The sequence below is a fragment of the Astatotilapia calliptera genome, chromosome 11, assembly GCF_900246225.1.
Source record: "Astatotilapia calliptera chromosome 11, fAstCal1.2, whole genome shotgun sequence".
NCBI lineage: Eukaryota > Metazoa > Chordata > Actinopteri > Cichliformes > Cichlidae > Astatotilapia > Astatotilapia calliptera.
Window position 1 is genome coordinate 7,965,506 of NC_039312.1, and position 21,745 is coordinate 7,987,250.

The 21,745-nt window shown below is 41.0% G+C and overlaps 3 protein-coding genes across 9 annotated transcripts in view; 2 read left to right on the forward strand and 1 right to left on the reverse strand.

Moving 5' to 3' along the window:
• The window catches only part of col14a1a (collagen, type XIV, alpha 1a), a 172,395-nt gene extending 168,766 nt beyond the window's left edge, over positions 1 to 3,629 (forward strand). For 5 of the 6 annotated variants that reach the window (XM_026185062.1, XM_026185063.1, XM_026185064.1 and 2 more), the window contains one exon: positions 2,313 to 3,629. In XM_026185062.1, coding sequence (XP_026040847.1) covers positions 2,313 to 2,617 — 305 coding nt within the window. In that variant the 3' untranslated portion in view covers positions 2,618 to 3,629. Of the gene's footprint in view, positions 1 to 1,168 lie in introns of all 6 variants that reach the window. The other variant, XM_026185068.1, reaches the window with a different exon arrangement.
• Positions 3,630 to 3,721: 92 nt separating this feature from the next.
• Positions 3,722 to 16,736, reverse strand: mrpl13 (mitochondrial ribosomal protein L13). Of its 2 annotated transcripts, XM_026185073.1 has the most exons (7): positions 16,632 to 16,736; positions 15,353 to 15,476; positions 14,580 to 14,673; positions 12,339 to 12,399; positions 10,304 to 10,390; positions 7,891 to 8,012; positions 3,722 to 4,305 (listed from the first exon to the last, which is right to left on the reverse strand). In XM_026185073.1, exons 1-7 carry the CDS (start codon positions 16,656 to 16,658, stop codon positions 4,281 to 4,283), a joined length of 540 nt encoding a protein of 179 aa, XP_026040858.1. In that variant the 5' UTR covers positions 16,659 to 16,736; the 3' UTR covers positions 3,722 to 4,280. The 2 variants fall into 2 exon arrangements, with proteins under 2 accessions (XP_026040858.1, XP_026040859.1); XM_026185074.1 differs by lacking the exon at positions 10,304 to 10,390.
• Positions 16,737 to 16,853: 117 nt separating this feature from the next.
• Positions 16,854 to 20,714, forward strand: dscc1 (DNA replication and sister chromatid cohesion 1). The gene is made up of 9 exons (XM_026185072.1): positions 16,854 to 17,305; positions 18,596 to 18,764; positions 18,845 to 18,979; positions 19,060 to 19,150; positions 19,237 to 19,375; positions 19,554 to 19,606; positions 19,704 to 19,858; positions 20,146 to 20,294; positions 20,415 to 20,714. The coding sequence occupies exons 1-9, from the start codon at positions 17,136 to 17,138 to the stop codon at positions 20,524 to 20,526; spliced, it is 1,173 nt and encodes a 390-aa protein (XP_026040857.1). The 5' UTR covers positions 16,854 to 17,135; the 3' UTR covers positions 20,527 to 20,714.
• Positions 20,715 to 21,745: the final 1,031 nt, after the last annotated feature.

The window sequence follows — 21,745 nt, forward strand, 5'->3', positions numbered from 1 at the left end:
AGGGAGGTTTTTCAAAGTCTCCAAAGATATTGAGTCAGCAGAACGTCTGAGACTTTTACACACTGGCATTTGATGACCTCACTGTGTGACTTTACGTGATCTGTAACTATGTGGCTGAGTTGCTATGATTGATAAACCCTTGCAATTTGCAATAATCGCACTTGAAGCTGATGGGAAGAAACTTACTGCAGCACAGTTCCACGCTCAAATCCAGTGAGCTCTTCAGAACGACCCAAGCTTTCACGAATGTTTGTAAAGGAAGATTGCATGGTTAGGTGCTTGATTTCCTACACCTTTGGCAAGTCATTAAGAGGTGTGGCCCAATACTTTTTTGCCTACAACTAAACCAAAAGCTGCTTAGCTAAACATTAAGATGGTACAAAAGGCAGTCCAGCTGTCTTCAAACATACACACTTCACTGGGGTGCTGTTTGCCAAAATAATCTGGTGCATAGCCTTTAGAAAATGCACATTGGTTTATGGGCCCTTTAAGATGGTGAAAGACAGGATGTTGTTACTTTTAGACAGAGCAATGTGAAGTGTTTCACACTATATGTTATGCTCAAGATCAGTTTAAACTGTTTGTTTATATTGATCTTGTAAGAAAAATATGTTTTATGTAGATATAAATGGTGATGCATCAGAAAAACTGGCACAAGCTTCATAGGTCTCATTCCTTTAGAGCTATTTTTTCTGAATTTGCCTGAATGTACATTTTTGAATGTGTTGTATTTAACTGCAACAGATGTCTTCCTAAGATCTCAGTCAGGGTGACTCATAAGGCGTGTTTTCCTTGTCATCTGTTTTCCGTGTTAGAAATCTTTATTTGCACTTTCTAACATCCAGAAAGGTAAAATAAAGATCTGACACATTTTCTAAACATTCTCCAAACACTTTATAAAAATGTCACAGTGTTTATTTGAACTAATTTCTCAGTTTGTGCTTTTTGTTTCTCCTAAGAAGAAACATAGATTACAACACTGATATTTTTTTCCACCTCAAAAGCCACATCGAAGCAGCTGAGGAAGCACAGTCGGTGTCGTTTATGAGGTTTAACTCTTTTGGTTCACTGGGTTTTCTTTCTGATATGAAGTAACATCTTCTCTCTGGTTCTTTTTTTCCTTCTCTCTCCTCCCGCTTCTCTCCTCCCTGCATCTCTCGTTCTGAAGTTCAACAGGATTATAGGAATGACTACTGAGGAGCATTCTTGAACCATGCTCCTCTCCTCCACCTGTGCTCACCTCCTCCTGCGTCCTCTTTTAAAAAGAAAAGACTAAATACTGAAGAAACTCCTGTTATTCCCTAAAGGCTGCCATATTTCCTGGGATGGATAAGTCCTGACACTTTTGAAACTGCAGTCCCTGCAGCAGCGATTATCACATTTTTCTTCTCTGGAGACCTTTTGTTTTGTTTTTTTTAGCTATTTCTAAGATTTTTTTTTCTTTAGGGTTTTTTTAAAGGCACATCAGTTTAAAAGCAAGCTGGTTTTCTCATTTTAGAAATCGTTACGCCGTCGTTCGGTGCAGGTTTGTACACAACCACACCAGATTTTCAGACTTCATGCACCCGTGAGTAAAGTATTTTGATAAGAACTGCTTCATTAAACTAGTTATTTTCCCGTGTCGAAGGAAAAATACGAGCAATTTGACTCACTTTTCCACAAAAAACAGCCCCCGCTCGTCGTCAACAGGACCACCTGTCGACAGATACTCGTGTATGCAAAGCTTTGCTGCCGCAGCCTTTGCTTCACCCTGCTTTAAACTCAGATCTCATAAAAGCTAATCTCATCTTTCAAAAGCCAGACAAATCAGCTAAATAGTGATGGATTGCTTTGATGTTGACTGGCTGCTTTCATTACTGAACATCCCAGCTATTAGTGCATCTCAGTTTCTGCAAGATGGACAGAAAATCTCAGTTTTTACGCCTGATATAATGTGATCATTTTCATTCCTGGAAAAATAATCACATCTGGGCGATACTGGGGCAGAGATTAGAGCCGTCTTCAGTTCCATTAAACTACTTCCTTATTAACCCAATCTTTTGGACTCTGTCCCGGGTCCTGAATCTGCTTCTGCAGAGAAGTCATTTCACCATCAAAGAAGTAAGAATTGTTGACTGGTTGAAATGATTTTAACCTGCTGTGAAGCTATTTCTGAATCTGTGCATGCCTCACTTTCCCACTGTGCTTCTTTTATACCGTACTCTTGTGTTGGCCTTAACCTCGCTCCACGCTCTCCTGTAGTACTGGCTTTGTGTTTGCTGTGCTGATGCAGAAACACTCTTCACTGATCCTAAATATTCCCACCACCCCAGTTCAAGCTTTGCCTCATGGCGCCTACCAGCCCTACAGTCCTCCCTACAATCAGCCACACCACCCTGCTGCAGAGGCCTACAACAACCGAGGAGGGGGTGAGGAGGAGGAGGAGCAGGACCCCTATTATCGTGGTTATCCCCCTCAGTACTACCCTCAACAGCCTTCTCAGCTGGCACACATCAACTACGGTTACCACTTCAGCCCCACCTACTCCGAAGACGTGGAGCTGAGGTCACCGGGCATCGCCGGGAGGTTTTTGCGGGATGTCGACGTAATGGAGGAGAGCGAGGATGGAGGACTTTAGATGAAAGACGAATTAAAGTCCTCAAGATAAAGATGTTCCCACAAAACGCAAAGAGCTGAGACATGCATATAAAACACCTGAAACTGTGGTGAGAACTTCCGTCCCTTCCCTCCCGTGTCCCCGGTGGGATCCCCTAGCCCCACCCCCATCAGGTGAAACATTGTAAATAGCTCTGTGGACTCTTGTACCATATCTCTGTAAAAGGGAGGTCCGAAAAGTGCCTGATCTATGTTTAGCAACGCCCATTTGATAATGTCAAGGTAAGACTTGTTCCTTCCCATCTCACAGCCGATTTAGCAACTTTTGTGTGGAGCTGCATGGAAGTGGAACCCGCGCCTCTTGTTTTGGTTGTAACTAACTGGGTTGTTTTAGTTCAGCTGGTAACATTTGCGCAGGCTGCTTTTTTATAATGATGAATCATGTTTCCTCTGGTTGTCTTTGTTTTTGTACCAACTGTTGAAAAGTGGTGTTCTTAGTGGACATGAAACCCAGACCAATCAAACTCCTTTCCCTGAACACTTAGAAGCACACTTAAAAAAAGATAATTTCTTTTTAATTTGAACATTGGCGCTTGTTACTGTTCTGGATTTTATTTTATTTCGGGGGGCTTTTGTGAATTTAAAGAACATTGTTATGTTCATTATGTTCCCTTTTATTTCTTATGCAAATTTGGGCCTGCTCACTGTGGAAGCTGTTTGCTCACTGGCTGAACTCTGACCTCTTTCTGGAATAAGACCTGAAGTCAGTTATTATTACAAAAAAAAAAAAAAAAGAAGAAGAAAATCCTCTCGCCTCTCTGTGAAATCAATAAGAACCCCTCTTGCACTGCAGTCAGAAAAACAAGCAGCAGACGTGTTGCTACGAGCTGGTCCCGGTCTGGATTTTAACTGTCAACCGTGAATAGCTTTAATAAGGAATGTGTCTCGCTACCGCACCCTTTGGTACAATATGGACTTATTTATTTTCTATTTTGTTTGCTTTTATAACCAATAAATCTGTAATGAGACTACAAGAATTGGCTTAGGTCATTTGTTTAACAGCGCAAAAGGGTCAAAAACCCAGAGTTTACAACACTTTTGTAAAAACAACATTCGACAAGAAGAGGTTCGTTAAACTCTTTATTAGCCTTTTTACAATTCACTTAAAAGGGGAACAGATTTATCGATGGAAACTTAATAACCAAAAACAAAAAAGCAGCTGTGTGATCAAGTTAACATTTTGGGATTCTCATATAGTTACACATTAACTGGTTTCACTGTGCATCCACGAGCCTTTAAAGGCAGGATCAGCTCTAACAGATGTCACTTTTAATGGACCAGATCGGATCATTTCATGGTGTGTAATCAGAATCACCCACAGAATCTGATTTTTCTCACAGCTGAGCCACATGGTCAAATCTCAAGCTGTCATTGGATAATTCAGGCCCACCGCGGTCGCGCTGGAGCCGACAGGAGCGACAGAGAGGTTCCCCTGGTAGGATAATGTTGATGTTCTTGGCATCTATGTTATGTTAAGTGCTGTCGAGCTTTGATGCCAGTTCTGCAGGCATAAACTGCGGGCTAAATTTACACAAATCAATAGCAGAGGATGGTGCTGCTTTCAGTGTTGTGTTGATATAAGACCTTTTTTTCCCCCTCCATTTCTCGGTCTCATTGGGCAGCCTTCATTTCATCTTGTAGTCTTCAGGTCTGTGGAAAAAATACAACAACGCATTAGTATGAAGGGTGGGGAAAGGACCGATTACAAGGAAAAACATGGATAGAATGGGACAGATGAGAGAGTGGGCAGATCTTATCTCTTTTTTCCCCCCGCCCCTTTTTTCAAAATGACTTCAGAGACTGTGTCGTTGTTTTCGGTTTTTCCGCTTTAATTTCAAGCAGAGTTTGCAGCAGACAGATATTATCAGAGCGTGCTGTATTGGTTTTGATACAAAGTAGAAAAAATGTTGTTATCAAATGTAATAGCTCTGCTATCAGCTACACCCGTATGCTGTCGGTTTTCTGTGTCTGAGCACTTGTTTGTGTGTTGACTGTGTGCGTGTGTGTTGTACAGGGGTGGACAGGGAGCTTACATTCAATAATAATCTCTCGCCTGGGCTCCAAGGTTTTTCTGAGAGAATATTAACAGTGTGTTTAATAAAGGGGAACGATTGAATCGCCCTGGATGACCTTAACCCCATCTCCCCTGACACACTCACACGATCAGTAAAATGACTGAGGCAGCGTGTGAGCGAATATTAACTAGACTGAGGCCTATCTCTTAAATAAACCAGGATTAGTTTGACCTTGATGGCCACACAGCGACCAGCCTCAGCACACAGACTGATTGGCTGAGGAGATTGAAGCAGTAAACAATAAGAAGTAGCTCATTTATCACCTCGCACAGGCACACACTCTGACAGCAGTGGTGAACGCAGCACCGACATGCTGTACATATCTGCACAAGGCATATACACAGAGTGAAAACTAATGTCAGAGAACACAAATAAAACTATTGGCCCTGTGTGGCACCACTGTACCTTAAAAATTTCATGTATGCATTTTTCTACTTAACAACACGTCCTGCGTCATCACTGTTCAATAGGACGAGGAGCAGAAGAGGGCCTGACCTTCGACCTGGGGGTGGAGCTATCCTTTTAGGAACCAAATCTGCATGAGCCAGTCCCTGCAAATGCTGACACTATTCTCATGTACCCCTAAATAACTATATTGTTTGAATACATCTACTTGGTGGTTTCATTTATTTACTAGCATTTTTGGTTTGCTGCCTCAGAAAAGTACAGTTAGACCACATAACACTAGCAGTGCTTCTAAACTCTGATCACTCGAATGCTCATTTTAGGTTTTTCAGGGGTTCCCTGCTCCAACACACTCAATTCAAACGATCATCTTTAACCTGCATGCAAAACCTTTACTAATATTTTCCTACTCAAGTAGGAAAATATGTATACAGAGGGGTGAAAACACTGATTCTAAAAACTGATATTAGTTTAGTTCAAATGTGCAAAACGTTAGGATCATACGAGCTAAATTGTTCATTTGACTGTTGTGAAGCAGATTTGGTTTTGATTCTGAGAGTCTGAGATTTCTGTGTCGACACAGAGGAGATCAATGGTGTTTTGCTTGTGGTGTGTGCAGCACCGCAAACAAAAAACATCAGCATTATTTCCAACAAAACAATGTCAGTTTTGCTCCAAAAGATCACACCACATAAAAAGGAGGAAGAACATGACGAATTTTGCCATTTTGCTCAGTGTAATTGTTAACATGCACCGAATCCTGTTAACAAAATCCCATTAACATTTATTGAAGTGGGACATCACAGAGGCATCCAGCATCTGAAAACCACAAAGGAAACCTAGCTGCAGAAATAGATTCATGTGTTTATGGGGGTTTTTACATAGAGAAAGTACGATGGCAGGAAAGCAGGGTTTGGATTTGCCAATAACAACAATACATTTGTTAAATCCTGATTTAGCTGCTGTCTAAAATGTTTACAACAACCTGGAGAAACAAAATCCAAGCTTTCGAATTAAGCACCTCAGACTGGGTACAAGAAAGACCATCAGAGGTCCTGGGTGCTGAGCATGTCCGGTGGGTGAAGAGCAGTGACCCTGACTCAGAAGCAGCTGGGCCGCGGGTGAACGGATGGATTGATGGATGAACGGATGCAAAGGCTACTGCTGAGCAGGTGAAGCGAGAACGCTCTTCGTTAACCTGTCAGAACGATGTTTACTGCGGCTGAGGCCGGGGAGAACGGCACGATATTATCATGCCGGCAAACCGCGGGTCACAATGCCAGTCTAATCTCCAACCAGAAAATACTTGACTCAGAAAAGCTATGAATATGATTAGGCCGAGTAACAGATGCTCTCTCACACATCCTTCAGAGAAAACTTGTGTATCCAAGCGCTCAGGAAGTGAGGGAATACAGCTGATTTTCCCAGTGTGCATCTGAGAGAACCGTCCTGCTCTGTTTTTGAGGTTTGGCTCCTCGTTACGATGTACAGTGTCCTACTTTTTTACAGCTTTTCGATCGAGCTCACAATGAAGCCAACTTGCATCAACTTAAAAAAGAAAAAAAAGTCAGCTTGGGGACAACTACTCCTATTTTCATGTAGTAGTGCACACAGGAGCCAGCTCCTTAGTGGTTCAGCACTTCAGTTCTTTGTGCATCGCGTCACATAATGACAGCTCTAAGTTGGCTGACAATCATTCGCACCGCAGCTACATGTGTTTGTAGTTACGATGAAAAATGTTGCGCTTTTTTTTCCTGCTTGAGGAGAAACTGTCATGTCACAATGGCCACAAAAAAAGGAGCTGTCATACATTTGAATTAGATCCATTTGTGTGCGTGTTGCTTAGTAAGACCATGAAAACATTACAGGACTGCGTCAAAGCAGAAGAAGGCAAACCTGGGTCGAAACCTTCCCGTCTTTTAAATATCTGAAGATTGTGCCAGCACACACACAAGTTCAGAAGTCGTCTGTTTCTCATTTTAAATGCTTAATTTAAAGCTTTGCACTGCTATTTTTTTTTTAAGATAAAACAGAGTAGGCTGGCATAGAGAGAGGGACTGTGAGATGGTACACAGTTCAACATCACCCCCTTCTGGACCATCCTCATCAACACAAGACTGAGTGTGACGCGTCACCATGAATGTTTCAATTTCTTCAGTATAAATGCAGCAAAATGGGAGACTGTGATAATTTCATTGGCCAATAATTTTCATCAACAACCTTTCTCGCCCCCCCCTTAACGAAAATGTGACAACACTACGATGAAATGTGATGAATGTACTGATACTTTAATCCCGAATAAAAACGGGATGAAAATATTTTGGAGAGATGGCATGATAAGAACTAATTAAAGTTGTGTAGAACGGCGGGACGAGTTTGGAGGTGATCCAATCAGAAGTAATCTTGTGCGGTAAGGTTAGACGGGCACATTTGATCTGGTAAAACCAGCGCCCATCCTCCCTGTTTCTCATGAAAACGAGAGAAAATTTCAACACTTGGCAGAAAGATCAGAGTAGAAAAGGAAAATAAGACACTGAGAAACTCTCACCGGTAAAAATACGACAAACGCTTTCTTTTAATCGTCTGAATTAACTTTAGATTTACTCTGATGTAATCTTATGTTATTTAGTTGACTAAAAGCATTTAAATCCCTAAATTATGACTAAAACTAAATCAGAATTTGCTGTCAAAATCAACACTGATGGGAGTTTGGGCTTCTTTTTGGATATTAATTGAGAGTTACGCTTCTACATACGGTGTCCACAGCCTGGGGAAGGCATCGATTTCCTCCCGAGTGTACTCGCTGAGCTTCTTCGGTATTTCTCTGGGCTGAGGCAGCTCCTCTGTCAGGTTGGCTTGAATGTCATATGGCAGCTCCTGGAGAGAGGTGGATGAAGGAAACGTTAAAGGCATTTGATCCAAGACACAAAAATTCAAAGAGAAAAGGGAGGAAATGGGAGAGAGGAAAGAATTTATAGCAACTGACACAAATAAGGAGACTGTGTGTTACAAATGGTGCCTTATTCAAAGGCCTGGAGGAGGTTTTAAGCTGGGAATAACACGGAGGAAAAGAAAAATAAATAATCAAAAAACACCAAATGTTCAATAGAAACACTGCCTAAACTGTTGTGAAATGCCTCAGGCTTAGAAACGCCATCTCTAAGTACTACTTAGATTCTGCTGTTAGGACCAAAGTCAGGTAATCAGTCGTTCCTCTGTATATGGACACATTCATTCACAGTATTACAAATCAAAATACCTGATGATGGCACTCCCACCATGATAGTAATTACAATCCGCTGATATTTAGATGGACCCCGTGTGTCAGTTAACAGCCCATCAAGCACTTTTTATGTTAAATTCATTCCAGAGGCTGTGATGTGTGACGCTGGCTCTAGCCAGTGTAATTTGAAACCAATCAATATGCTCTCAAGTGCCAAAAATGCATGCGAGGCATAATTCACTGCGGCAATGATACGACGCATCTGCTCCGCTTTAAATCAACGACTGAGACGGGACAGTTTGTCAACTCTGATAACCGATTGGACGCATTATTTACATTCAGCCTCAGCTGCATTTAATGACTTTTGGCAGCCAATAAGATGTCATTTTCCACAGTAGGCAGAAAACAATACTTCACTGACATCGACAGTCACTCGTTTATTTACGCGTCCCTATTTACATAATCCCAGTATTAGCATTCATTGGAGGTGTGTTTACTGACCGCCCTGTAAACTTTAATATTTCCTCATTTTATACTGTTTTGGTGTACACTACCACCTAAGGGTCTCTTGAACAAATGGCCAGTTACATATGCTTTCAGGTACACACTTTGGGTTAATCTGACGGCATTTAAGTACCCTAGTTACTTTTAAGTAACAGCTGCAACAGTAAAGTTACCACATCAGACCCAAATAAATGGACATATCACCTTTAACATGGCGCAAGAATTTACACTAATGTAGTCGCGGCCCCCTCCCTGAGCCTGGCTCTGCCAGAGGTTTCTTCTTGTTAGAAGGGAGTTTTTCCTTCCCACTGTCACCAAGTGCTTGCTTGTAGGACATTGTTGGGATATTTTCTCTCTTATTGTATTGTCTCTCTTATGATATAAAGCACCTTGAGGTGGTTAAATTGAATAATAAAATAAAATAATAAAATTAAAGCAAACTAGTCTAAATAAAGCCAAACAAGCTCCCCTATGAGTGGAGGCAGTTTAGCACCAAGTGACACACAAAACTGCAGTTACAAAAGCCTAAACACTTCCCCAGAGTTGATGCTTATTAAAGACAAACTACAATAAGTCTGAATGACTTTAACACAGTGATGAAGTCGGTGATGTCATGTCTAAATGTCTAAAAAGAGCTCATCTTCATGAGTCCTCGCCCTTTTCTGTGATTTGTTCTTCTTAGGGCATCAGCAGAAAGTGAAACAATGGCCTTAAAGATTCATGAGATGAAGTGCAGAGTCACGAGACAACTCTGGTTCCTCAATATTCTTGGTGACGCATCGTAAATATAGAGCTGCTGACAATCCATCCATCCTCTACCGCTTATCCTTGTCATAGGACAAGAGACGGGGTACACCCCGAACAGGTTGCTAGTCTGTCACAGGGCTAACAAATTGAGACAGACAACCATTCACACTCACATCCACATCTAAGGGCAATTTAGAATCACTAATTAGCCTAACCCCACTAACTGCATGTGTTTGGACTATGGGAGGAAGCTGGAGTACCCGGAGAGAACTCATGTAGACACGAGGAGAACATGCAAACGCCACACAGAAAGACCCCAGCCAGATGATGGAGCCGAACTTAGAACCTTCTTGCTGTGAGCCAACAGTGCTAACCACTGCACCACCTTGCCGACCAGAACTGCTGATAAGTAAAGCTTTAGACAAAAGGGAGAGAGACTAGCGCTTCTGACAAGAGGACAACAACAACCAGATTTAGTAAAAAACCTTAACCTCACAGCCATGCACTCATTTATTGTACTATTCTTAGTTAGCGTATTGTCTGTCTTGTCTTAATGTTGGTTTAAAATGGAGCACTGTAACAAAAAATAATTTCCCCCAGGGATCAATAAAGTATTCTGATTCTGATTCTGATTCATTCTCTTAATGTACCCTGACTGTCTTTCATTAGTGAGATGATGTGAAACAGGGCTTACATCTTCAGGAAAGATGTGTAATCGCTGCATCATGGTGCGCCGGTGCAGGTTCCGAGGCAGCATGCCGTAAACTGCTAACCTTACGATCTGGAGAGGAGAAGGACAATGAAAATATTGACATAAAAATATTTTCAAAAGTCTGTGTTTATAGCAACAAATTTTCTGTTTTTCTTATATTTTCTTCTAAATTGTTCCTCAATGCGAAGCAGGTTACACAACTTGGATGAAGTTACTGGATTGAGAGAGATGTTGGACAGACGCAGTGCTGACAAATCATTTATGTGTCCAAATCTATTTCTTCCTCTTCGCACGCCAACCCTTCAAATGTCACATCAACTAAATCACCTTCAGGATGCACGTCTGTGGTCGCTGACTGGCCTGAAACCAGCAGCTTAGTGCATGTCTCTTCTGGTTTAGTGCACTTCAGACTGGAGACCAGTGCAGGTCATGCACCTACATCGAGTCATTCCCGCATGTCAGGAGCAATTTTACGGTGTACTTTTAGCACACTAGCTGCATATGGGAAAAAAGTCTACAAACCCACAACTTCTGCAAAAAAACAAAAAAACAAAACACTCTTACTGAGTGCACCACTGCAGAGGCATGCTTATCCTTCACACAGCTTCAGGCGAGGCCTTAACATGCAAAACTCACTTTTATATATTTAAAATTAAAAAAAATGTTTGATAGATGTCTGGGGGAAAAAAATCATGATAGATATTCTCCAATACTTAATGGATTTAATATTTAATGAAACAGAAAATGCTGTAAATATGGGACTGACTATAGTGAGGCAAGTACTTGAGTTACGATTATGTGCACTTCTTTTCGCCCACTGATGTCTCTGTCATTTTTGTAACGTTTGAATGAGGATCTGTGGAGATTTTCTTTCCCTTATATTCATATTTATTCATTTATATCTTCACCCTGTCTCTGTGTGCCTCGAGTTCATTCATCATTTTCTCATCATTTCTTTTCAAAAACATTTTTTTCAAGGGTTAAAAAAAACTTCCTAAAACAGCTGGATGCTGTTATTTTCTAATCACCTCTAACCAGAAGTATTGAGGTGTTCAGGGACTGTGTAGCGGTGCAGAATAATACACATCTGGTTTTCTAGTAAGTGTCCCAGATGAATAAGGGAGCAGCTGAATGTATCTTTTATTTTCAGTGTGTAAATGAGAAAACGGGCTGATTCAGCCCGTTTACATTTTATTTGTGCACTCGTAGCCCTTTCTCCTACGAGCCTCACACACACACACACACACACACTTTTTATACTTTAGAGCTTTTATCTGTCACACATGGACTCTCCAGCGGATGCATTGGGGGTAACTTGGGGTTCAGTATCTTGCACACTGGAGGAGCCGGAGCCTGCAGCACCAACCAACTACAGTGCCCATTTTGATTATAATGACGTGACACCAGAGTACATGCTTGTGTCAGGACTGATTCAATAAAAAGAATCAATGACCCTCACTAGAGTTATCCTTCAGCTCCTGTTCTGTTGTTGTTCCTGTTTTTTGAGTCGCTGCTAAGTAACACAGGAGTTTGCATCATTTGTTAAATACAGTATGCAGGTCACAGTAAGTTTGCCTGGAATAATCATGGATTCATGTAAAATATTATGTAAAAAAGCTGCCACACTGGGCTCTACTCTTCTTTCTACACAGGAGAAGAGTTCATTACCTTGAAATCATAAATATGCATCACAACCAAAATCCCAAGAATTATCCTTAAACTGACATTCTTGGTCTGAGTTTCAGAAAATATCAAAATACCTCCATCAACCAGCACAAATCCACTGCTGCTTAATCCCACTCCTCAGCACTTTATATTAATATGCATGAGCAGCACATACGAGGAAAGGGATGAGTGTCAAACCAGGAAGCACCTCCACTGCAGAGCATGTGGCACACTTATCTCTGTGTGGTTTAATTAATCATACCTACAATATAATCAAATTCTTGGTGTGAGCTAAGGTTTAAAATTCACTCTAAACAACACAAAGAGGAGAACAGAAGCCAGCAGCACTTACAGCTTTTGGGTCCTTATGATGGAGCTGAGCAGCTGTGACTTGTTTGAATCCACCAGGGTACCTTTAAAAGAAAATGAATAAATTACGACAAATCTCTGCCAGTCCAATTTTATTTCATGAACTGAAATTGGCATTTATTGCTCTGATGATGCTTTTTTAGTTACCAGTTCGGATTATTTTTTCAAATTAGCCCAACATCATGCTATCCATTTTACAGAAATACACATGCTGAAGGCAACATTTACTGCAGTATTTATATGTTCATGTGAAAGCCAGCAGGCTCACTGAAAATCCAGAGGTAATTTTTAATTATAACGTTTTGTGAAGCAGTGGCTGCTGCTCTCATTAGGAGGCGTGTGTGGATGCAGACTTTGAGTCAGAAGAGGAGGGACTGTGACGTGAAACAATGAAACGCAGTATATTCTAAATCTGAGGATTTCTGTTCATACAACTGCCAGAAAAATGTTGCAGGAAGAAACTTGAAAATTCTGATTTAACTTTTCAGACTGAGCTTACACAGCAAAGACGTCAAATCAGACATAAACGAGTATTTCTGCTGTTCAGTAGAGCTGGGCGATAGAACGATAACGATATGTATCGCGATATAACTTTTTCTCGATAGAAAAATTAAACTATTGCGATAGACCTCGCCGCTCTTGTCCTCTTAAAAAAAAAACCCAGCCAATCCAAATTACGTAGCGCAGAGCCGAACCAATCACAGCCGCAGCGCAGCACAAGTGCCAAGCCGCACATGTGTATTTGTTTGGGAAGCAGCCAGCCACCGTACCGCCCGGGTAATGGAGGAAATGAGTGTGCCGACTAGAAAAATCAACCGAGAGAAAACAGATGATGGTTCCAACGCCGGAGAGATTGTCGAACGGAAGAGCCATAGAAGTTCCGTAGTGTGAAGGTATTTCGGCTATTTCAAGTCTGACAGAAAACAGAGTAGCGTGCACTGTAAATTGTGCCGAAAGCAAGTCTGGAAATACAATAAACTGGTGCATGCGCTACGTCCACACGTACCCGGGTATTTTTGAAAACGCAGATTTTTCTATGCGTTTGCACCTTTCGTCCACACGTAAACGGCGTTTTTGGTCACTGAAAACGAAGATTTTTGAAAACTCCGTTTTTGCATTTACGTGTGGACTAGAAAAACGGAGAAAACGCAGCGTCAAAGGTGTGCGCATTTTTTGACGTCACACTGTGCGCCACGTTATTGTTTCGGTGAAAAGAATTTCTACAATACTGTTACTGTTAATTCTACTCTCTGCAGTGTTTAAATGCTTACACACACACACAGTTACTGTCCCTCCACACATACGACTCGGTTCTGCTTCTATGCCCCAGCTTTGTTTACTTTTTCCCACCGAGGCTTCTAGACTTCTGATTGGCCAACATTTCTGCACGGTTAGGAATCTAGCGCCACCTGCTGCTTTGGCATGTTCGTAGCAGCGTTTTCCTTCATTTCTGCCTTTATGTGTGGACGGGATTATTTTTTAAAACGAAAACGGAAAATCTCCGTTTTCAAAAATACCCGTGTACGTGTGGACGTAGCTTCAGTCTCTGACTGGAAGCGCTAATTCGTTATTCGGCTTTTGTCAGACTAAAGTAACTGTTAAAACTGTTTGAAAAGATAAGCTATACAACAAGGAGAGATTGAGAATTTCCTTTTAGTTCTCAGTTTATTTGATATTGACAAAAGTTAGTCAGTTTTGTCTGTTCTTCTGTAAAACAAACTAAGATTTATTTTTAGAATTAATATTTTGTTTCTAAGTGGAATTGACAATTTAGTCTGTTTTGTTTGTTCTATTTTGAAACTTAAACGCTTTAGCGGCTGCCTTTTGTATAGTTTGCAATATTTGCCTTTATTTATCTGAAAAAGTCTCATGTTCCTTAAGTACATCTACCCTGTTGAACTTATTATGGGAAATAAATATTTAAATAAAAACAAGCTGCTGATTATTTCACATTTTACTTGTGAGCAACGGCACATTTAAATCTTACAAATATACTTATTTGGCTTATATCGTGATAGATATCGTTATCGCCTGAAATGAAAAAAACATATCGTGATATGAAAAAATCTCATATCGCCCAGCTCTACTGTTCAGTGACCCAAAAAACCTCATTTACATCACTGTTGGCAGCAGACTAAACAAAGCTTTATGTAGGCCTCGCTTTGTCCTGCTTTGAACTGGAAACATGAAATTAAAATCATGACAGATGGCACTATACACTTACCCCGTGTGTGATGAGTAGACTTTCTGTTCCCATTTGTTCCCAGAGAAAGCTATGTGTTTGCTGTTTATCACCACCACATGGTCACCACAGTCACCTGTGAAGATGTTCAAAAGGTTTGTTTTCAGGCTCAATGCATGATTAAAAAGCCACATTATTCTGTTTTAAAGAGAGGAAGACTAGCACATATAGCTGCTCTACCAATGACGCCACTACTAAGAGCAGAAGCTACCTTGTGAGACTAAGGCTTAGCTTTACTAAAACATATTGTTATTCCAAAGTATAACTGAGAAGGAAGGGAAAAACATTTTTAAAGCTTGTCCTCTGCTGCCACCATGTGGCAGTTCTATATAAAAGTAGATGTTTCTGTCATAATGTCATAATCCAGACGAGGAAATCCCAAAAATTGATTCTGTTTAACTGGATGTAGTGTTTTCAGTGGTAGAAATGTTTCATCACTCATCCAGGTGACTTCTTCAGTCTCAGCTGACTGCAGGTTTCCCCAACCTTATAAAGGGTACATTTGTACAATGACTGCACACCACTGAAGAACAATGGGTGGGATGAAGGCCAGTAAGAAATAAAGTTCTCCTTTTTACTTCAAGTGCTGCTTCAGCTTTTACCTCTGCAGTGCTGTACCACAACATGCTTAAACTAAGGGTTTGTTGTGGTTTAAAAACAATACCTCATATATACACAATGAAACAGTTAAAGTGAGTTACAGTGAGAATTTGTTCATGACTGTCTGGTGAGTGTGAGATGGAGTTCCTACTCACTCAGAGCATGGTAGATAGGTTTGTGTTTCCCCTGTAATCTAATAGAACACATAGTTGCAATCTTCCCAGGCGGCTGCATCCTGGCATCAATCAGGAACCAGGAACGGGCAAAGGTCGCCCATTGCTGAACGAAGTCAAGGAGAAAAACTTAAATTACATATGCTAACAAGCTGAGACATCTCAGCATCAGAAACCAAAGAAGGCCTGTTAATTTTCCAAGCTCCAAAATTGTAAAGATGGGCAGCTTAAAATAATGGACATGCCAAACTGTCCCTTCAAACTATAGTTGGCAAAATGTTTACTCTTCCTTGTAGACAATTTTAATATCCTAACCTTTCAGCAATTAGTCAGCTGCTAAGAGAGAAAACTGGTTTCTTCTGATCTTTTTCTCCAAAACACTTAACCTGACCGGTCCCTCATTTCTAATCTTAGCTATCCTGGTCACTCCAAGCAAAACTTTCAGCATCAAAACTCAAAACCATACATCATAACAAAGTCTCGCTACCATCTTGTAAACCTCAGGGTAAAAAGTTATTGCCAGTGTTTGTATATATTTTTTAATGTCTACGTTATAATCAACCCAATCCTTTCTCCCAGTTAAAATATATTTATAGAACTGGTGTCACAACAAGACATTTGTAACATTTGTCACTGAGCAGCTTCTACCTGGTTACAGAAATACTCTTTCTGGTTCAAAATGACAAGACATCTTTCATGAGATAAAATATAGATCAATAAATCATTTAGAACAGGTGAAATGCATTTTCTGGTAAATACAGGTGGCAAATGATCATCATTTTTTTAAACACTAGATCATGTGTTTAAATTATTTTAAGTATTTCTTACTTCTTACTACAGAGCCAAGTAAGAAGTAAGATAGAAATGGTGGCGAGGATTAAATCTCATATTAAGACAAAACTTAAGAGTCTGTAGAAGAACTGTTTCAAACAGCTAGCATCAAAATAGCAGTATAGCAACTCTCTAGGATAAAACCATATGAGAAACGACGTTAAGTCAAAGACTAGACGTTTTAAGTGGTACATTTCACTAACTGAAGGTTAGAGTTATAGTAAATGGACAATAAGACCTTCGATTTCTTTTAGAAAGCCTCTTAACTACTGGAGGCAGTGCACTCGTTCACAGCTAGCTGTTAAAATTTCTCTCATGTAACAGTGTCAGTGTCGTTCAGCGACGCTAGCTACCAGCAACCGCAACCATTAAATAACAGAAAATACAAACATAAGGTGGAACTAATGCAGCCCACAGCGTCTCAGATTACCTGTGCAGATCTGGAGAAACTGGACATTTTAGATTAAACTACTAGCGCATCCTCTAAATAGTTGACCCCAACGTGAGCTTCGGTCCGCTACGAAATTATGTTCGGTTGAAATAAGATATTTTTAAGGGTTCCTAGGTTCCAAATTAATCTATATTTATCGTGAGCTCATGTAGTGTCCGGCACTACTGTATATTCACGATTATACATATTTTAACTGACAGTATAGCTCGATATTTAGCTAAAAATTAGCTTCAATTATAATTCTGTAGTATTTAGTTTCTACCCGGTGGTATTTTTACGTGACATCTTAACGTGGTTACCTCACTTCCTTCTCGCGAAAGAGAGAGCGGGGAAATTTGACGGCCCTTCTTTGGCAGAGTGATCAAATTGCTTTGACTTGTTTGTTATTAGAAAAGGAGTGTTTGCTTTGGTTTGTTTCCCTCTGTAAAACTTTTGGTTATTGTTGGCCATTTATTGTTGATATAACCTGCCGTCTGACTGACAATGAGGACTTTAGAGGAGGTGCGGGCCACTCTGCAGATCGCCAAACTCAAAGAGGAGGACTTACAGAAAACTATCCACTGTCTGTCCTTTGGGCCAAACGTTTCATCTGCGGACTACTGCCTGATGGAGCTCGACGACACACTCTGCAAACACATCGAGGCTGGCCAAAGGTAAAGCTGATTGTAGTGAAAATTCCCGTGAAGAGACTGACAGCAAAGAAAATGTTCCTCTGCTAGTTTGGGGAACAAGTCAACAACCTTTCAAAGTTATTGTGGATTTAGGTTTTAATGATTGATTAGTGAAAGTGTAGGAACTACAATTTTCTGCTTCAGAAAATCAGAGCTGAAGTGCAGGGTGGACGTGCATGAAGCTATATGTAAATATAAACTAATTGACCACTTTTTTAGGTATACCTGTTCAACTGCACATATAACGCAAATATCTATTCATAGCAGTAGCTCAGTGCATTTAGGGATGTAGACATGGTCAAGATAACCTCCTGAAGTTCAAATTGAGTTTTAGAATGGGGAAGAAGGGTGGTTTAAGTGACTTTCAACATTGGTTGTTGGTGCCAGACAGGTTGGTCTGAGTATTTCAGAAACCGCTGATCTACTGAGATTTAAATAGAGTGGCCTGAAGAGAGATAATATCCAACGAGTGGCTGTTTTTCTGGGAGAAATCCCTTGTTAATGTCAGGGAACAAAGGAGAATGACCACTTAAAGCTAGCAGGAAGGCAACAGTAACTCAAATATCCACTTGTTACAGCCACGGTCTGAAAAAGCATCTCTGAATGCACAACAGGTCAAACACCGAAGCAGATGGAGTACAGCAGCAGAACACCACACCAGGTGTCACCCCTGTCAGCTAAGAACAGGAAACTGAGGCTACACTTCGCACAGACCGGTCAAAATTGGACAACAGAGTTGAAAAACATTGCCTGGTCTGAATACTCTCAATTTCTGCTGTCACATTCAGATGGTAGGGTCAGTATTTGTCATGAAAACAGTTCAGACTTGTGGTGGTTTTGTAAGACAGGGAGAGATATTTTCTTGACGCACGTTAGTGCTAAAGGACCATCGTTTAAATGCCACAGCCTACCTGAATATTGTGGCTATCGATCCTTTTGTGATCAGTGTACACATCTCGTGATGGCTGCTTCCAACAGGATAACATACAAAAACTCAAATCATCTCAAACTGGTTCCTTGTATCCACAGTCACCACATCTCCACCCAGTAGAGCACCTTTGGGATGTGGTAAAACAGGGGGGTTGTTATTATGGATGTGCAGCTGACGAATCTGCAGCAACTGTATGATGCCAACATGGACAAAGAAATGTTTCCAGCAACTTGTTTAATCTAGTCCATGAAGATTAAAGGCAAATGGGTCCAGCTAGGCAAACTTGAAAGTTAAGTTTACCTGGTGATAACTAATAACTAACTTTTTTCCCTCTTTGCCAGTCTAGTGATTCGGGGCGATAAAGACGAACATGCAGTGGTTTGTAGCGACGACAAGACCTACAGTCTAAAAATAGCTGACACATCCAACCTGCTGCTGTTTCTTCCTGGATGCAGAACACCAGACCAGCTGACCGACACCGAGGACAGCTCTCACGTTGTGCACGCTCAGGTAGGACCTACACGGGTGTCTTTCTTTGACTGACAAGCACAAACTTATAGTCGGTGCATAAAAATAGATTCCTGTTGCAGATATGGGGGTTTTGTAACAGCTACTGGGAACTGAGGAAACAGCGACCAAGACTGAAGAAGCTAAAGAGGCTTTTAATGGAAAATCCTTACGAAGGACCTGCGTTAGGAGGGCAGCAGGAGAATACAGAGAACAGGGTGAATACACCCCGTTAGATCTTTTCATGTCGATGCTGATGTTGCTGTAGCTGTTAGTAACCAGTTTGCCCTGTTCCCAGTACACAATGCAGGATCTGCTGGAGAGGATTCAGGCCAGTGAAGAGGAGATAAGGACACACTTAGAGACCATCCATGCCTGTCAGATAGATGGTAAACAGTGATGTCATTTTTATTTAACATCATGACAAAACAGATAGCTACCAGCTCTTCAACAAGAGCATCCTTTTTCCTTCCAGGATACTGGCGCGTTCTGGACTTTGACTATGAGATGAAGCTGCTTGGTCATGTGACTCAGCTGGTGGACTCTGAGTCTTGGGCCTTCAGCAGGGTTCCCCTTCAGACCAGTTTAGATGAGCTGGCCCCACTCGAGCCCAGGTCTGTGATCCTTATCTTCACCTCCAGAGATCAACAAATAGTAACATAAAGATGCAGATGGAGTAAAGTTGCAGTGATTGTTTTTAACATACCCAAGTGACACAGTTTAAGAGGCTATAGTGACTTTCTGAGCTTGTATTTTATGGCTACATAGTGATGTTTCCTTTTCTGTTCACAGAGAGATGATCGAGCACTGTTTGAACTGCTATGGGAAACGCTATACTGAAAATGGTGAAAATTTGACCTTCGCACCACAAAACTAGAAGGATTGCACACAATTCTCAGCTGCTTGGTAATGAAATGTGTTTTGTGTCCTTTATCTATACAGGTGAAGTGTTTTATGCACTAAATGAGGACAAAGTCTGTTGGGGTATCGCACTGATGCTGCTGCACAATGCTGTCAAGTTCAACCTGAAGGAGTTTCAGGAGGTCTGGCAGCAGAGCGTCCCAGAGGGCATGAGTACAAGACTGGACCAGCTAAAGGTGAACCTGTACACCTTTTGTCCTTTATGATGTATTCAGAGTGAGAAAAGTGTTGGGAGTTAGAATATAAGCTGTGTATTTGGGCATTTTCATTGTTTTTAATTAAGGAAATCCTCACAGGCTTGGCATTCACTTATCCATAGGATTCCCCAGACATATCTTTAGTTTACTGAGTTTTTCTCTGTTTCTCTCTTAAGCCAGTGTGTATCCCGTTGTGTTTGAGAAGCTACTTTCCAGAGTTTAGCTTAGTTTCCTGACTGGTGTTGTCTGTATTGTATATCTTCCAGGGCATTGCCCTGTTGGACCGCACCTCCCGCCCAGAGACCATCTGCCTGCTGCGTGTGGAGGACCTCCCAGAGGACACGGTGGAACGCTTTAACCACCTTTTTACACTCCGAGAGAAATGGACAGAGGAGGATATAACACCATACATACAGTTAGTGTTATCCATACAAATTATTAAGGGCTTTAATTAAAGAAACACAAAGAGCTTGTGAGTAAACCGAGTCCCATTTTTTGCTTATTACAATGTGTAACGCTCCATTTCCTCATCCAGAGATCTGTGTGGAGAGAAACAGACCACCGGAGCCCTCCTGACCAAATACGCTCGGTCTTCAATGCAAAATGGGATCAAGGTTTTCAACTCCAGAAGGCCCGTGGCTACGTGAACACTCCTACTGTAAAGTTATTTTTACTGTTTGAAGATGTATCCATGTGAATCTGTTCATTTCACCCTGTCACTTTTTTGATGCTCTGTGAAAATCTGTTTGCTAAAAATGCCTGTTAGCACGTTTTCAGCTGCTCCTTTTTGTCTCATGTGTAAAATCATTGAATAATAAAGGTATCAGAAAAACAAGTTTTTGTTTTCTGTTGACAAACTTAGACCTTTTTTATTGTCGGCAGGTTAATGCAATGTTGGAATTGTCCACAAGGTGGTGCCATATGCGGAGTAATATACAGCTGTCAAAAGTTTATGTCCACTCATCTTGGGGATGAATGTCATGGTAATGATTTCTGGGTTTTAATGATTTCTTTGACGTGTTTCTTTTCCAGAGCGGAGTGACTGTACAGAAAACATCATTAATCACTTTCAAAAACAAGAATGCTTGCACAAGTTTGGATTTATTTTGGGTTTTCTTTAATCCACACAGGGTCAGACGTATACATATAGAATAGAATAAAATATATATACATACCCCCACTAATATTTTGTTATAAATCCCTTGGCAACCAGTCACTTTTGAGAATTCATCAATACACTTCTGGCTTCTTGATCTTTGACCCACATTCTTGGCAGAATTGGTAGAGTTCATTTAAATCAGTTGGTTTCCCAGCACAGACTCGGGTTGAGGCTTTGGGAAGGTCATTCCAAAAGCTTAATGTTAGCCTCCTTATCCTTTCCACAACCAGTTTTGTTTTGTGTTTGGGATCATTATCCTGTTGGAAAACCTAACTATCCAGGTTTTAACCATCTAGCTGTCAATCTGAGGTGAAGTTGAAGAGTAGTCCTCCATAATTTCATGCACTTTGTGAAATGTACCGGTAGGAAAACAACCCAGAGTATGATGCTACCACCAACATGCTTGACAGGTGGTATGTTCTTAGCTTTGAAAGCCTCACCTTTACTCCTCCAAAGGTACCGCTTGTTGTGGCCACACGGCTCTTTGTATCGACCACAAAATCTTTCTCAAGAACACTTTTGGCTTGTCCATGTGGGCAGCTGCAACTTTCAGTCTCGCTCAAAGACATTTGTTTTGGAGCAGGGGCTTTTTTCTTTGTCGGCACCCTCTCAGTCCAGTAAAACTTACTTCACTGTGGACCGTCACGCTGGTGTTTCAGTAGTTTTCAGTTCGTGCCAGGGTTGAGCTTTGGTGGTTCCTGGGTTGA